The sequence below is a fragment of the Hemicordylus capensis genome, chromosome 3, assembly GCF_027244095.1.
Source record: "Hemicordylus capensis ecotype Gifberg chromosome 3, rHemCap1.1.pri, whole genome shotgun sequence".
In the NCBI taxonomy this organism is placed as follows: Eukaryota; Metazoa; Chordata; class Lepidosauria; order Squamata; family Cordylidae; genus Hemicordylus; species Hemicordylus capensis.
The window spans coordinates 321672243-321690492 of record NC_069659.1 but is presented as its reverse complement, the minus strand read 5'-3'; the positions used below and the strand labels follow the sequence as shown (position 1 = coordinate 321690492).

Sequence of the window (18250 nt, the reverse complement as noted above, 5' to 3'; positions counted from 1 at the left end):
CAAGGGTTGCTACCTAACTATAAGTCACACACTCTATATTGCCAAAGTAAATTGAAAGCAGCAACTATGTAGGAAATGGAACATCAGGGGACCCACAGGCTCTGTCTCAGACATCAGTGTTGAAGAAAAACCAGGGCTTCTGTGTCTGTAGGAAAAAGCCAAGTAAATAGCATTCATAGATGCACAAGCATGGAAAGTATGCTATTATACTGAACATGCAATAAAGCATATTTGTGCCCCATATTTTTCAGCAACACCAAAAGCATCTTTAAACTTTTATGGCAGCATGCTTAGTTCCATTAAACCCATTTCTGTTCACCCAGTAAAAATGACACAAGTTTTATAATTCACATTATGCAGCCACATTTCAAAGCAATAAAGGATCATCAAGCATTTGGAGGGGTGAACACATTGCTAGTACAAAGTTAACTGGGCCATAATGCTGAATTTAGCCCACTTTTTTCCTAGATACAGTAGCATGCACTTTCACATGTTCTTTGCCTAAGAATATAAAAAGAACTGATGCAAACATGATGATGCTACAATCTCTTCAGTGTTCTCGGGGGATAAAAAATCAAATACTGTACATGAGTAATTTGTATTCTAATTTTTCTATGCAGAAAATAGAGGAATAATCCAACTGAAACCAATGAAATTAAAAATGGCTTAAGTTTGGCTGAATGGAGCCTAGAATTTTAACAGAAATGTTTTTTTAAAAACCTAGGACATGATCCAGCCAAGGATATTAAGTCTCGCTTGTTTCAATTTATTTACTTCTTTTAAGTGTGGGCTGAAATCAAATGGACTTAATTACAAGGGCTGGACTTTATCTAGCTGTTGCCCCAAATAAGCAGCCACTCAAGTGAAGCAAAACTTTATATGACAGTCTTGTGGTGTGACTGATCATATTCAAGTATTTATTTATTTTATCTACATATAGGTCCAGAAAGTTCTAAAATCTACTGCTTTGCCTTTTTGGCCCAATAAGAACACTTTTACCCCATCTTTCAGCCTAGCAACCAAGGTCGAAGATAAATCCAAAAATAATGGCAAGCATGCAGCCTAACATTTTGTCTGCATCATGGGTAAGGGGTGCTTTTTGCAATCCTTCCTTCCTTCTGTCACCCTATGTCCCACCCAAAAATATCTCAGTGAAGGTCCCATTTCCAGGAAACACAGAGTGCTGCAAAGGGAAGGAGGAATTGCAAAACACTCCCGCTTTCCCCCACACAAGCAGAACCTCCACCCCACTCGCTGTGCCACACAGCAACAACAAATATTTATATACTGCTTTTCAGCAATGGTTTCCCAAACAAGCGCTACTGTGGTGAGCAGCACAGCAGCAGGGAGGCCGGGGAAAGACTCCTGGCCTCCAGGACTCACACAAGGCATCCGTGATAAGGGGTTTCCCCAGGAAATCCCGCATGATGAGTATAGTGCCTAGGGGATTTCCCCAGGAATTGGGTACTCTAGGTGTCCAACTCTGTGAGTGCTCAGGCTGCTGGCAATTTGAGCACCCATATGACACCAGTGCCGGGGTTAAGGGAACACCCAGCTAAAGGCCAGGGTTGAAAGTCGGACTGAGCTGGGTAGGATCGGGAGGGATCCCGGTGCTCCACATGAACAGCCTAACACAGGAGCTGCTCATGTGAATAGTCTTATCCTGTAGTACATTTCCTAGCTGCCCCATGCATTTGAGGGGCCTATACCTTGCTCATTAAAATGAACGCGGGTACAGTCATTCACACAAAAACTAAGAAGTTTACAGACATCTGTACACTCATACAACTGAATAAGGTCATGCACACAACCTCCGGCTGTCACTCAAGAGGGCTGTGGGGAAGGCAGGAACTCCCCTGGCTGCTCCTTCCCCCCGGCTTGTTGCCAGAAGTGGTGGCAGGCTGGGCAGAAGCCTTTTGACCAAGCGGCGACCATTCACACGATCGCCTGCCAAGGTTACATGGACCACAGGTTCGTTTAAGCTTGGTAAATCATCGGGTCAAAAAGTGGGGCTAGCAGGGGCAGAAGCACCGGGCTCGGGAGAAATCCCAGTGCTCCACACCAGCTGGCCAACCCAGGCTGGGCTGCCCTAGCCTGGACTGGGCAGCTAGTGTGAATAGCCTTAATGTCTGAGGCCACTGTGTACTGTGAGCTGCAATAGGTTATCTTTATTTTCGCTTTTTGCACTTGTGGATGTTTGGTCTCCACACCCTTTCTTCACTGACAAAGCCTGGTCATGGCATGTTTTGGGAACCACTGCTCCAAAGAAATTACCCAATGCAAGGAAAGGAGGGAGGAGAGCTGGTCTTGTGGTAGCAAGCATGACTTGTCCCCTTAGCTAAGCAGGGTCCACCCTGGTTGCATATGAATGGGAGGCTACATGTGAGCACTGTAAGATATTCCCCTTAGGGGATGGGGCCGCTCTAGAAGAGCACCTGCCTGCTTGCATGCAGAAGGTTCCAAGTTCCCTCCCTGGCATCTCTAAGACAGAGCTGAGAGAGATTGGAAAAGCCACTGCCAGTCTGTATAGATGGACCTATGGTCTGGCTCAGAAGATAAGAGCTTCCTATGTTCCTGTGCTAATGGACTCTGACCCTGAACATGTTTTGTTTGTTTCAATCTATGGAAAGTACCTACCTTCTCAGGCTCAATCTAAACTACTGCTGAGCAAAGAGGATGCAAACACAAGGCTCAGTTTCTCTTCTCTATCTATACGGTGTCACTAAGCCATAATTCTCAAATGCCTTTTGACCGTAGGATCTCCTAGAAAAATGAATAGTTTCAGAACTGCAAAGTATCTGTCTTACACAATTAATCTAAGCAAAAATGCCCAGACTGATATTTCATTTCCTACCAAAAAGGAATCCATATATAATGAAGTAATAGCTGACACTCTGTTAAAAGCTAACTATACCATGGTCATCCAAGTACCACCACAAGTCAGTGAATCGATTCAATGTCATATATAAGAGTGGTCAATTTGTCTGCTATGTTTGCTTTCCATTCACTAGCTGTAAATACCTCTCCAAATACCTCCTTTCATGGAGGACAGGTCTATCAGTGGCTACTAGTCTGGTGGCTATAGGCCATCTCCATCCACATAGGCATGATGCCGCTCAATACCAGTTGCAGGGGAGCAACTGCAGGAGAGAGGGCATGCCCTCACCTCTGGCCTGTGGCCTTCTCAGAGGCATCTGTTAGGTCACTGTGTGAAATGGGATGCTGTACTAGATAGGCCTTGGGCCTGATCCAGCAGGGCTGTTCTTATGTTCTTAAATGTTTTTATTCTGCTTCCTTTTCCCAGTTCTCCCAGCAACTGACAGAAGCTAGTTCCAAACAGTCAACTACTTCTGTTCCTACTTGTGGTCCTTGGGATATCATCAGATAACAAAAATGTTCTTAAGAGCAGTCATATTATCATCACAGTCTGTCTGTACATACATGCAAATGACAATAGGCCTATTCACATGACTGTCAACATCAAGGCAGGAAGCCTTGAACCCTGGTTTACATGTGTGTGTGAATACACAGATACCCCTCTAACCCAGGTTGCTCAAAACAGCCCAGCCTTTGTACCCTGCTCTTAATCCAGGTAGGAGGAAAACAGAGTTCTCCTATCTTGCTGTTTTGTCCATGTGGATACATTTATCTTTGAACTAGCAGCTAGGGAAACAACCGATAGCTGTGGCTACAGGAGCGGCCGCCAGTGAATTGCCATTCTGCAAAGCACACACTATGACCCTACGTTTGCAGATACTTCAGCAGAGCTAGGTCCCCGCCTGCCCCTTCATGGCCAATCAGAGGACAGCTGCTGAAATAATGAGGCCTGTCAGTCTACTAACAGCACAAAGCATGCTGGGAAGGCTTCCTCCACCCTCAGAAAACTTTCTAGTGGCCCAGCTCCCAATTTCAGCAAAGTCCTTGCTCATATGTGTGCTGGGTTTGGTGACTCAAACAGAGGTTCTGATTGTCTGTGGCTACTAGGAGCTCTCCCCACCACGTAAGGTTTTGTGAAAGTTCTTTACAAACACAAACGGTCATTTACTACTGCCTAGCCGTAAGAAATATGTTGTAAATATGCACTCCAATGTATTCATTGAAAAGCATTGGAATATGCATAGTGAACATATGAGGAAAAACTGGACAAGGAAGTAAAACAGGGTTTCTTAACCTTGGGCCCCCAGATGTTGTTGGACTACAATTCCCATCATCCCCAGACATGGCCTTTGTGGCTGAGGATGATGGGAGTTGTAGTCCAACAACATCTGGGGGCCCAAGGTTAAGAAACCCTGAAATGAAATGTTTAAATAAATGCATCCCAGCCGCGGGGTTTGCTACAACATGCTTCAGTGCAACAATGTCAACAGAAGCCTTAAACGGGATTCTGACTACCTCTTTCTAATTTTAATGAAATAAGGCTGGAGATAGATGATAGTGACTTCCCCGTCTTTCCCAAAGAGTTAAAGGTGATAAAGTCAACGTTCCCCTTGGTGTGCCCACCCAACCCATTTTTGCAGGTTTTTGTAGTGCCTCAAAAATCTGCAAAGCTTGTCTGATCAGATCGCAATGGAAGAACATAAATGAGTCTGTATGTCAATGGGTCCTTACAGCACTATATGACAAGCTTTCACACAAGAGCTAGGCATGGGTTTATTCACCTTACACACACTAGAGTTGGTTTCCATCCTTCTTTCTAGTGCAAATGCATGCTGTGTTCAGAGACAGAGCAGGGTCCTCCTGCAATTTTTGCAGTAGATTTCCCCCACTTGCTTTCAGAGAAGAATTGATTACACTTTTCTGATGAACGGTGAGTTTTTTGGAAAGTAAGACCCAGACAAGTGGTGCTGCAAAGATAACTCAAAGACTCTGCTCAGTATCTGAACACAGTGTGAATTCACACTAGGAAGGAAGCCAGAGGCCAATATTAGTGTTTGGAGGGTGAGTAAACTTGTGTTTGGATCTTACATGAAAGCTTCTCACATAGCACTTCTTATGGATGACTGGAAGTACCCAAAGACTTACATACACCACCTTTAACTACTGAGCATCTCCAGCTTCAGAACTGGTGGCTAAAGGATATCAATATGCACATGCTTTATGTTACTAGCTCACAGAACAAGAAGTACCCAAAGTCTCCGGGCCAGTAGCTTCATGGTCTCAAACCTGTTGCCTGTTCAAAGCCTAGGGAGTGAGGGAGGGTGTAACTCTTAAAATTTAGTTTGGAAGAGGCCACAGCTTAACTTAGTGGAAGATCCCAGGTTTTTATCCCAGTATTTATTTATCTATTTATTTTTAAATGTACATCCTGCTCTTCCTCCAAGGATTCCAGAATGGTATACGTAGTGATGTTTATCCTCACAACAATCCTGTGAGGTAGGTGAGGCTGAGAATGCTGTGACTGGCCCAGAGTCATCCAGTGAGTTTCATGACAGAAAGGGGATTTGAACTCGAGTCTCCCTGGTCCTAGCCCTACACTCTAACCACTCCGCCACTCTGATATCACTAGTATTTTTTCAAAAGGGATATCTGGTAGTATTTATTTAAAATATTTATACCACGCCCCTCCAGTATACTACTGCTCAGGGCGGCTCACAACATTAATAAAAAGATACAATGTAAAAAAAGACTAATAAAGTTAACCAAATTTAAGTTAAAGAAGTTAAAAGGCCAGGCTAAAAGCACATTTAAAATTACATTTTTAAAAAATTCAAATTACAAGTTATTTTATAAAAACTAAAGAACCTACAAGATATAGCAGCAGTTGAAACATTAAAAAGCCACTTTAAAAGATGTTTTCAATTGTTTTTTTAAAAAAACATTGAGTGAAGGAACATGGTGAAGCTCTTCAGGGAGGGGCCAAAAGCCAAAGGGGCCATAACTGAAAAGTCCCTGTCTCTAGTCCCCACCAAATCAACCAGATCTCTGTTAGTGCCGGGGCCATGAGCAGGGCCTGAGATGATGAGAAAGAATCCTGCCTAAGATCTTTGAGTGCTGCTACCAGCCTGAGTAGACAACGAGGCTATTCTCATGACCACGCAGAAGCTGCGCAGCTCCTGGCAGAAAACCTTCAAAAATACCCCTCCCCTTAAACCAGGTTAATGAAGAGAGCGCTCTGTTAACTTGGTTTTTCCTGTCATGAGACACCATGCTGCGACTCCGTGCCGCGGCTACTCACGAAGGGACTCCTGACCAGGAGGCTCCGAAAAGCCTCCCAGCCTTGGGGGTCTCCCCATAATGCCCTGTGCACTCACACGGGGCATCCTGGGACTTCCAGGGGCTGGGCGGCCCCCAATCCGTGACGAAGCCGGTAATTGTGTGGGCGGCCGTTTTGGCCGCTCGGGGACAGCCTTCTGCTTATGTGCAGGGAGAAGCCTGCTCTCCCTGCAGTGCCTGGTTAGGCTCTCCATGCTGCTTGTGTGGAAAGCCTCAATATTAGGCTAGAAGCCGCTAGATGGACCAACATTCTGACATAGTGACTGACATCCTCACCAACAGTGTGAAGGCACTGCATGCAAGGCACTCCAGAATCTCACTGCACAAACAAGAAGGGAAGCAATTGCTAATGTGTTAAGATTATCCCAAATATTTATAGTTCTTAGTTGTTCCAACAGTGAGGACCAGCATGATGTTGTGGTTAAAGTATCTGACTAGGACCTCCTAGGGCTAGAAGAGACCTGAGTTCAAATCCCTCAAAAGTCAAAAAGACCACTGGGTGAGCTTGAGCCAGTCGCAACATCTCTCAGGTTAACCAACTTCACAGGGAAGATAAAAGCATGCAGGCCACCCTGAGCTCCTTGGAGGAAGGGTGGGATAGAAATCTAATACATACATAAAATATATAAAAATAAACCCTTGATTCTCAGGTAAACCAATCGACATGACTCTGCTGGAGAAGAAATAAAGTATTCATGGTCGCATTCAAAGGCAGCATTCATTGCAGCCTGGCCCTATGACACCAAAATGTGTTCCATTAAGAAATAAGACAAAAATCCAGGATGAGAAATTATTGTAAGCTGCTCATGAATGCTTAAAATCATTCTAAATGCTTACAATCAACTAAAGCTGATGAACGAAATTGCCTAAGTCTATGTGGGGGTGGGTGGGGGAGACCCTATATCAGAATCTCCTTCTTGCTTGAGAATCAAGACAAGGTCATACATTAAGTTGTTGTGTGGTGTGTGGGTTTTTTTTACTCATTGTATGCATACAGAACCTTTGCAGAGAAATGCCTAAGGCAGCTTATGAAGACAGAACACCCAACTTTAATCCACATATCAAATTAAACAAAACATCAACATTAAATAAATCCATAAAATATAGAGACCTTGCTGATGTGGTTATGACTTGAAATGTGTTAGTGATTAATATATAAAAAGAAGTTCAAGATAATTCAGCACTTAATATTCCCTTAACCTATGGCTTATTTAAGTCCTTTCAATCAAACATATTTATTGATTATCTTAATTCCTTACCTTGGATGAAAGAACAAGGCTGATGCTCTGGTAAAAATCCAAAAGATAGCTGTAACTCATGTCTTGACTGTCTTCTATAGCCAACTGCAAAGGATGCTGGGTCAGCAGTTTTGCCTTGCCCGTCAAAAGGGAAGCAGCAATAGCAGCAGTGAGAGCAGGCTCTGGGGGCGGGGGGCTCCTTGTATGAAAGCATTCTGGTTCCTATGTACACTGAGACAAGCTGTTTGTTTCTTAGGGTTTAACAAATTGTTGCTTGTTACAGGTAACTAATGACAAACCGCTTCAGTGTGAAGGGTTTCGGTAGAAGCCCACTGTCTATCTCTGTGTTCTGTATTGCTTAAAAACTCTTATACAAAGGTGCATGTTTTGAAATGTGATGGGATTTCCAAGTATCCTCCTTTTTAGGGACAAAAGCCTTTGGAAATCTTTTGGGGCTTTCTTGATGACTAATTCTGATGAAGCACTCTTCTGATACTAGTTCATGTTATATTCTGCATCTTCGCATCTTTCACCTAGCTAAAATATGTTGACTTTAACGTATTTAACATAGTATTTGCCCTATTTATCTGTGTCATGGTTGGGAACATTGGGTTCATCTCCCTTCTCCTCCCCAGGAGATGAACCCAATGCATACCAACTGCACACCAAATGCTTAGGATCATATTAGCAGACAGTGATCAATGGTCTCGGCAGATGTATTCTTGGCATGCTAACACGATAAGGGAACACATGGAAAGTGCTTTGAAATGTTCAGTGCTTGCTTCAGTAAATGGTTTTTTCCCTCTGGCCCACATAATATATAAATTGGGCCAACACTATTGCTTCAAAGACTTACAGAAAAGAATCTGGGGCAACTATTTTTAAGGGAACAGACTTCACCTCAGCTTTTCTAATTTCCCCCCTCTGTCTTTTGCTTTACCCTCTTTCCCTCTTGAATATTCTCAAATACTTATTTGCTATAAATGTAATTCTATAAGTTATGCATCCTATACTTTATTATAAGTCATCATCATGGGTGGGATCCAAAGATATCCTTTGCAGGCAGAAAGGCACTTCCACACCTACAAGGAACACCCCCATTTTTATCAGTTTCCGCCCTTCCATTGCAGCCTTCTGCACTCCATCCCACACAATTCAAGAGGGCCCTCCAAGGGAAGGGAGGGGGAAGGGATAAGAAGAACTGTTGTGCAAGTGAAACTCTGCTTGCTTCTCTAGATCCAACCCCGTTTTACATAACATTTGCAACTTTAAAAGTATGTTTACATATTAGAAGAAGGGGAATGTGGACATTGGGACCAATCTAACAGTAAAAGATTATGCAACCGCATGTGCTACAGAATTACAATGACCACAGGAACACAGCAATACCCACTCCCCATGCCAACACACTACATACCCCTCTCCACTATCCATGAGTGTAAATGCTGTAGCCTGGGAGGTCTCTTCTCCATGATCAGGAATAGTGAAGTGCCCTGAGGTCCTGATCACAGGGAACATCTCTCCCTAGGTGTGGTGTTGTTTCCACAGATAAGCACTGAGCTTGTGGGCTACAGGTGTGGAGCTAAAGAACAGGTCAGCACAACAGCCAGGCCTGCTGACATGCTCCTGTGGGCATGGTAACCATGTACTGCATACATAGATACATAAAGCCTACAGACATGGGTGCAGATCCTTCCCTAAGCATCTGGGGAGTTCCCTCCACAGCAATGATAAATATTTGCATACAGCTTTTCAACAAATGTTCTCACATGGTTCATGCAGAACAATTTAAAAATTAAGAAGATGGTTCCCTGTCCCCAAAGGGCTCACAATCTGAAAAGAAGCATAAGGTGTTTACCTTTGTTGTTGCTAGCAACAACCACTGGAGGGATTCTGTGCCCTTCGTTTTACTGAACTACCCACCCACTCAACCTAAGAACCCATATCTTCATTTTTTTCTCCTTGCAAAAGCATGTTTCCTCTCTCCACAAAAATACATAAGAAAGGAGTTGTTCAAGCTTTCCCTCTGCACCCCTGCCTAATGAAGGCTATACAATGCTTCCAAACAGTAGAATTTTGGGACTACGCATGTTAAATATGTCAATCCAGTTAGTAAGACATAAATAAGTCAAAGGGTAGTGAACCCTATCTTGTAATGCATACATAGTACTCAGCACCGTGTGCTTTAAAAACCTAAGTTATTTTTAAGCCTTGGGAATGACTGCTTAAGTCAGAAGTATCAAAGCAGAGCCATGAGTCATTTATGCATGGTCATCCTTAGTACACAGAAATAACTTGTTTACGCCGATGTTATATTATACTCTGGTCTGCACTGCTAAATGTAGTTGGTTAGATAGTGCTTGTCTGAGAGGGCATATGTATTATGAAGAAATGGGCCACCTGCTGATCCCAACTGGCCAACATTTTAGGAAGATGTAGGTCGCTAGGACTCAGGCATATAGAGCAAGCCAGTCCTGGTGATTTACACACACATCATTCACATGAAAACATAGAAAAATACATTAGATGCCAGGCTGGAAGTAGTGAGCCCATGCTGGTCATCAGGACATTTTGAGAAACAGCTGGTTGATATAAAGATTCGATAATAAAAAATAACTACCTGGAAATGTCCATACTGCCAAAGATAGCAGAACATATTACAAACTCGGAATCATTAGTATTTTGACACCTACAGCAATAGTCTAACTCATTCCAACCTAATAAGGGGTTCCTATGTATGGAATTAAAGTTCTACACGTGGAAAGGCCTTCACCATATGCAGGAGATTGGAGCAGGCACATCCAGCAGCTCCTTCTACACATGTGGTTCTGGCTATTTGTGCACTGTTCTGCTGGTCCATTAAGCCCTTCATTTCCATTGCCTTGCAAAGAACTTTGCACTGGCACCCATTTCCCCCCAAACTCACAAATTACCAGTGCAACTGGTGTTAGGACTGGTACAGACATTATTCTGCTCCCTCTTAACCAGCATTTACAACACTGCTTTAACCCTGGCTTCAAATCCTGGTTAAGACAGCAATCTTGGTTAGGGGTGTGCATGATTGGTGCAGTTTGGTCTGAATTGAACCAAATTTGGATCAAACTGTGGGTGTGTGAAACCAATCTGCTGGGCTGGTTGGTTCAATGAACCAGCCCAAATCAGTTCGGACCAGTTCGCAGCAGTCCGGTTTGATCATGAACTGGTTCTGCATACCCCTAATCCTGGTTAATATTTACCAAGGTTACCTTCAGGGCAGGACTAAGTGCAGGTCACACATACAGCTGACAAGGGAAGGGAGAGAGGAACTCCTGTTGGAGAGAGGAGAGGAAGAGAGCAAGCATTCCTGAGGCTGGCTCTTTTGCAAGTCATGTGTTTCAGGGAGACAGCATTAGCATCACCCAGGCTTTAGCATCACACTGCAACTATGATACTGCTAAGCTATACAAGCAGTGAGCACTCTTTAGGCATCTCAGTCTGTGAATGCTGTGCCTAGGTAGAGCGCCCATGGGAGCACATTTTCAAGCCCTGCCCTCTGTGCTTATGTACTCCGTACAGTGGTGGCTCATGGTGTGTGTGTGTGTGTGTGTGTGTGTGTGTGTGTGTGTGTGTGTGTGTGTGTGTGCCTGAGGCACAGTGTGCAACCTCTGTTCCTTTTACCCTTCTTTTGAAAAAAATGGTGGCAGAAGGACAACTTGTTGAGTTGTTGGTGCCCCGATAATCTGCTGCCTGGGGCAAGCACCTCACCATGCTTCATAGAAGGGCCACCATAGCCCCATAGCATTCTACGGATACAGCATTCGTCTGCAGAGATAAACATACACAAGGAAATATTCTCCCTCTGAGAGAGAACACTGTGAGGCGCTTCATACGTTCAGTGTGAAGCACCTGAGGGGGATCTGCGGGGAGAGCGGGCTTAGCCCGCTCTCTCCACAGATAAGCAGCCGCTCGTAGCTGGGCAGCCAGATTGGTCACCCCCATGACTGCCAGCTCTGTCATGGAGCCGAAAGGAGTGGCAGGGATCGGGAGCCATGCAGCCCCCGGAAGTTCCAGGATGCCACACGTGAGCATGCAGGGCATCCTGGAGAGACCTCCGAACCTGGGAGGCTACTTGCAGCCTCCCAGCGGGGGTCTCCTCATGTGTCGCCATGGCGCAGAGCCACAGCTTGATCGTCTGTGGGGAAGTAAGTGCTTTTGGGCTTCCTCCCCACAAAATGGGTATCCCTTTCGCATTGCTTGTGAGAAAGGGCTCAAAGCCTAAAACAGGGCTGTAGTCATGTTTGGAACACATGTGCTTGCTCTTAGCAAGTTAGGAGAATGCAATGAGGACATTCTCCAGATGGGTTTGCAGGAGTTCTGATTTTATCCCGTTTTCCCACTGGAGCCATTCTGCATGATACACAAATAGAAAGAGTATATAAAACACTGTGAAAATGATATATATGAGGTATTAACTTTCAAAGTTTAATAATCGCTACAGGAGACTGGACATTTAAGTTTTCCTCAATACTTCTTTGGCAGAGTGAATTTATAGGAAAAAATGTTTCAGCTGAGAACACAGAGAAATTACTTCAACTAAATCACACATGGGTGGACACAGAGTCTGCTACTAATAAAAATTAACTGACGAAAAGGGTTTTCAGAAATACAAAGGAGAAAGAGTAGGAAAACTCTGAAGGAAGCTGCTGGCAAACAAATTTCAACTTAACATGAAAAGAATATTGGGGAAAAACTGACAGAGTGGAATAACAGGAAGCTTAGTCAGTTCTGGAAGAAACAAAAAAATAAGAGTGTGTTTTTGTGAAACAGAAGTAGGAAGGGAGACCACTGTACTTTAAACAGGAATGACGGACTTGATGCCCAAGTGCTTAAAAAGAGGCATGAACTAAATGAGATGTTCACTGAGTTAAGCCAAAATGGGAATTCGGCTGGCATGGAAAACGAAACCGCAGTATTTAAAGCCTATACACAAAATTGGTGGAAGTATGTTCTTGAAGACTGAATGCTATCTGAAAAATAAACAAAATTGCAGATTGACCTGGTGGATTGCCACTAACTACTAACATAGTACAATGTTTTATTTTGTTTTTCAAACTAATAAAAAACATAGAAAAAAATTTAAAAATGAAATGTGTTAATTCACTCATTCATATCTTTATTTTTCTACATATTTTCTTTCATAGCTTTCTAAAAGACATAAGCCGTATCAGCAAGCACTTAGGAAAGTTCAATGGAGATTTTGAAAGAACCCGAAGTGTTAATTGAAATACAGCTTAATTAAGAAAGTTTCAATTAGCCAGGAACTAAGTGGGATAATGATTAAGGAAGAACTGGGGAATGAGCTTCTACCTACAGCAGATGCAAAATGCCAGCCTCACACACTTTAATAATGATAATAATCAAAATTGAGAACCTCTTTCCAAAGATTAATCAGATATAATAATAAACTCATTTCCTCCAGTTTCCACAGACAGAGAGAGGATAGTCTTCCAATGTAATATAATTTCTAAATGAATGTAAATACTATCTTTTGAGCCACTGAAATGGAAGAGGGTTTAATAAACAAAATCTACAGCATATACCAGAAAACACTCTAGGTGTACTAGTATTCACAGAAGTTGAAACCCCTGCATGGGCATCATCCTCTATATTTCTTTCCCCCAAAATGGTACAGTACAGTTGGAAGGGATTAAAATAAAAAGGTCCAGGACTGACAGATCCTCATGTATGAGCAGAGAACACTTCCACAGGAGAATTTGCCAATTTTTGTTTCCAGCTGAAGCTGGATCCTCACTGTAGCCCTATAGCCCACTGGACCACCCTGTGGAGTATGGTGCTGCACAAGGAAGATGTGGGGACAGAGAAACCCATTGAGCATTTGGAGTTCGTGTGCTATGCTTTGGATTCTAGCCAGTGGATGCACTGGTAGGAGGGCAAACTGTATACAGGATTTGAGCACTAGTCTTTAATGATGCAAAAATCACAGTGCTCATTAAGGCAAAACATGCATAGAAGCAGTTAACACTAGAAGGCAGGATGGCAACAGAAAACAGGCAACAGGAAAAAGAATATGATGGAAGATGAGCTAATATGTTAAAAATTTAACCTTCTTTGGTAAAAGGGAGAGTCAGAAATATTTCAACAATATGAGTGACTAAGAATGTAGAAGGAATTAAGGAACATTCAAAACCTTCAAAAGAAATAAATATAAACCATTTAACTAATGGCATTTTATTTTTACTACTGTGGATAATACAGTTGCAATGTGTTGAAAAATTGTGCAGCTTTTATCCAGGCTAGTGACTGCTCTGTAATAATACTTGCTACTGTGCATTACTCATCAGACAAGAGGTAGGATCCAAAGATGTACATGAATTCATGCAAGTAAGAGTATATATTTTTGCCAATCCTCTCTTCCCCCTGCAGCCCTCCACATTCAGTACCATCCTGCTCTGGTGAATCTCCCACCCTCAAGGGCACAGGGACTACTGCGATGTAGGGGTGTGCACGGACCATGGACCGCCGGTTGGTCCAAATTCAGACTGACCCACAGTCCTGCAACCCGATTCGGCCTGGTTCGGCCCAACCATGAACCAGTCCAGCAGTTTGAGGGCCGGTGAGGCTGGTGCCGGGGGAGCAGCGAGCGGCACCTTTAAAAGGAAATAAGCACATCCTTACCAGCATTACAGCCACTCCAGGAAGCTTCATGCTCCCTGCAGCAGCCCACACATGGTGGCAGCGCAGCAGCAGCACTCACCTTTCCTCCACACACAGAAAGCTGGGGGGAACACCACCAAAGCAGGAAACTGCCTGGAGTGGCAGTAACGCTGGTAAAACGCTGGTACTTATTTCCTTTTAAAGGTGCCACTCATCTCTGCACTCACCGGCCCTTGAATAGGGGTGTGCAATTCAGATTTTCTGTGTTTCGATTTGTAACCGAATCGAAACAACCCTGATTCAATTTGGATCCGAATCTGACCCATCCGAATCACCCCAAATTCGATTCGGATCTGAATCGCGGCTGATCTGAATCGAATTGATTTGGGTTTTGGATCTGTCCCATTAATTTCCCCAGATTCCCAGCTTTCATTTTTTAAAAAAAGCTAAGCTCTAGCCCTTATAGAAGTGGAGTTATGGAGCAAAATGTGTGGTCACTATTTTTTAAGTGTTCGGATTCTTTGGTGTATAATAACTTTCACTCAATGAATCCTTATGAGGATTCATTACACACCTTCATTTCTTCTATTCATTTTGACTGTCTTTTAGACAGTGCCAATTGTCAACTGCCATGTGCCAACTACACCCCACTCCCACCCACAAGGTAGTGAGGTACTACTCAGTTTAAGTTAAGTGCCTAATGGGTGGAGGCTACCACCCAAATTGCAGAGGAATTGGACAAAGGGCTGATTTGTGACCACACATTTTGCTCCATAACTCAACTTCTATAAAGGCTAGAGCTTAGCTTTCTTTTTTAAATGAAAGCTGGAAATCTGAGGAAATTAATAGGACAGATCCGAACCCCAAATCGATTTGAATCGAATCAACCGCGATTCGATTTGTACCCGAATCTAGCCAATGGACCACAGGGGTGATTCGTTTTGTCTCCGAATCACCCAAATCAGCTAGATTCGGGTAGAAATCGATTTGTATCCGAATCGATTCGCACATCCCTACCCTTGAACTGCCAGACAGGTTCCCATGTAGGAAAGTGGACTTTATCCCATGTGCTTCAAATCACATACTCACATCTGCTATTAATGGGATACATGAATAGTCAGCCCAAGGAAAAAGAGAACCAAACAAGACCTTCAAGATAAAGGCAGGTTCATTGTGTAACTCCATCTTACCTTTGCAGCACCATTTAGTTGGCCCCACTCCACTAAGGTTTGCCTATATTTTCATGTTCCACATATCTGGAGTCGGCTATTGGTCAAGAGGGTTTCCCAAAGGAGGAATATGATGCACACTGTGTAGAAAAAACACAGCTTTCTACTTATTCCAAAGTGCACTGCACTGAAGGAACACTACAACTCCTGTGTACATGTTATGGACGAAATATATAAGCATAAAGTGTGGGGGGGGGGATATATTTGTGCAGATACTTGCTTGTGTGAGTGTGCATAATGGTACAATTTTGTGTATCATGCCCTTTGTGTGCCTGTGAAGATACTAACAACACTTAGCAGGGGCCTTCAGCAAACTTTCAGGGAGGCCTCAAGAAAGTTGTTCTTGCACCACTACAAAAAGGCTATCTATCTATCTATCTATCTATCTATCTATCTATCTATCTATCTATCTATTTGATTTCTATACTGCCCTTCCAAAAATGGCTCAAGGCGGTTTACACAGAGAAATAACAAATAAATAAGATGGATGGCATGGAGGTGATCACAGTGGGCGCTCCTCAAGGCCGTAGGCAGCTGCCCAACCCATGGACAGTTCTGATACTTAGCTTTTGAATAGCACTTTCAGTGTTCAAAACACTTCTTATTGAAGACTTGCAAAAATCCTATATGGCAAGTTATTAGTTTGCCTATGACTATGAAGTGGGTTCATGGCAGAGATGAGGTTTTAATCATGGACTTCCTCATTTTCAGCTCAGTCTTAGCTACTACACCACACCAACTCCAATAAACACATTTGTTGTATTTGTCGGGGGGGGGCATAATTCCCTGGAGTTGAATCTTTATCTGTAAGGGGTTCACAGTAGCCTGCCACCATCCACTTTATTTTGATGTTGGACAAACCACTCTTTCCATATAAGATTCCTGGGGAAGATTAAAGTGGCAAAACCCTTGTGGTGGATTGGGGGATTTCGCTGCTGCTGGACGCTCTATGCTTGGGCTGCTGGTACTTTTAGTCCAGGCAGAAATCCCAAGCTACCTGGCAGAGGAGCACCAGGATCAGTCCCGATCCCAGTGCTTCTCACAACCAGCTCTGCCTGGGTAGTGCTGCACTAGCCCAGGTAGAGCTGGTTGTGAGAACAACCTCATAATGTCCAGGGTCGGGGGCGGGGGATAGTTATTCAGTCCAATGTAAACCAGAGAACAGTGGTTTCCATTAAGAGTCTCTGGGCTAATAAATAATGTGTAGGGATCTTCTGCGTAAGAAGTCAAGGTTCAAGCAATTCAACTGGCATTACAGGATAAGGGTGCATGCATGACTTTCAGATCACAGACCAGGGCTTTAGGTAGATCACAAACAATATGCAAGATTCCTTGGTCTCTATTTCAGATGTTGGAAGTAATAATCAATCTTCTAGAAAATGTGGGGTATGTTGAAAAGCTGCCATTCACATGCTCATATTCTATAAAGATTTACAGTGAAATGAATAATATATTCCTGTTCCCAGAATTTGACAGAAACCTACACTGCAAATTTTTAGAAGGTGCTATAAAACTTTCCAATGTAGAAAGGCTTTTAGTTGACTTATTATATGTGCATGTATTGCTTTACTGCACATTTAACTTTTAGATGATTGTGTAGTTTCATATTCTTACTGATTTATTATTGCATACAGCTAATTTTTGTAGTATTATTTCAACATGATATATAAAAACACAGTACCAAAACTCATCAATAATCATGACAAAAAAAGAAAACACCTCTAATTAAGTCATCAAATCTAGTAATAAATAAATGAATACATACATACATACATTAAACCTATAAAGAGAGACCATTCTAAAAGCCTTCATCTGTCACTTGCCATCACCCAGTAGTTTTTGCCATAATTGCAAGATTCCCTGTTTTGCTGAGCTCTTCATGCATAGTCGGTAATGCATTGCCTGTTAGCCATCATGACTGCTCAGGAGAAAAGCAGGATAGGATTTTTTCACAACAAATAAACATACATGCTTATAAATACCCTAATCCTCCAACCAGTTACTCCCATAATTTCCCTTTAACATCACTGGCACAAGCTCTGAAGTTACTGCTTTGGGATTCAGCTAAAATAACATAAAATAGAGTTTGGCATTGACCTGATTAGCATTTGTCAACTAGTTATTTAATTATTGTCCTTAATGCCCCTAAATACAGAAGTGCTGCACATTTAATCCCTACTGTGAACCAATCCAAAGTGCTTCCAAATTTAGATTTACTACTAGAGCCACTATGGTTTTTAATTGCTACCACTAAAAGAAAGAAATTGGGTGATTTATGACAGGACTCAAGTCTGATGGCACAAAAGATCCTGGGATGGACAATAACTAGAATATGAAATCCTGAAAATCAACAATCTTCTTAATTTCATTGTAATGGAGATGATAATTTCTCAGCCCATGAGGCAATTCTCACAATCGCCAGGAATGGGCAGGGAGGGTGCAGGGGGAAGGCAGCTTTCAAATGACCTTCCCTCCAGACAACCATCTTCAGTACACCTCCCATGCACCCACATGTTCTGTGCTCCACAAAGAAACGGAAAGGGATCGCTGGCCGGAGCTATTGTACCAGCTGCCCATATCCCACAATGCACCATGGGATGATGGGATTTCCCCATCAGACAGGCACTCTAGGCACCTGTCTCTTTGTCTCGAGGAGACAGATGATACCCTGGTTCCCGTAGCCAGGCTAAGAATGCAAGTGCACCTTAACATCGGCTAATAGCCAGGTTATTTAGAAGGCTTAAGCAGGCAGGAAGCGGAAGGATCAGCAAGGCTCCTGCTGCTTCTCACAACCAACCTAATCCAGGCTGGGCTGCCTCAGGCTGGGTTAGGCTGGTCATGAAAAGAGCCTCCATGTGTGTTTCATTTAACAAATTAGTTGGACCATCTCCTTAACATGAGCTGTAAAATCTCTCC

The 18250-nt window shown here is 43.1% G+C and overlaps 1 protein-coding gene across 18 annotated transcripts in view; it reads right to left on the bottom strand.

Moving 5' to 3' along the window:
• The window catches only part of MBNL1 (muscleblind like splicing regulator 1), a 243927-nt gene that overhangs the window by 141853 nt on the left and 83824 nt on the right, over positions 1–18250 (bottom strand). The window contains exon 1 of one of the 18 annotated variants that reach the window (XM_053307254.1): positions 7473–7804. The exons of the other annotated variants lie outside the window; for them this stretch is intronic. Within the exon in view, the coding sequence (XP_053163229.1) occupies positions 7473–7532 (60 nt within the window). The 5' untranslated portion in view covers positions 7533–7804. Of the gene's footprint in view, positions 1–7472; positions 7805–18250 lie in introns of those variants that run through there. 18 annotated transcript variants of the gene reach the window in all.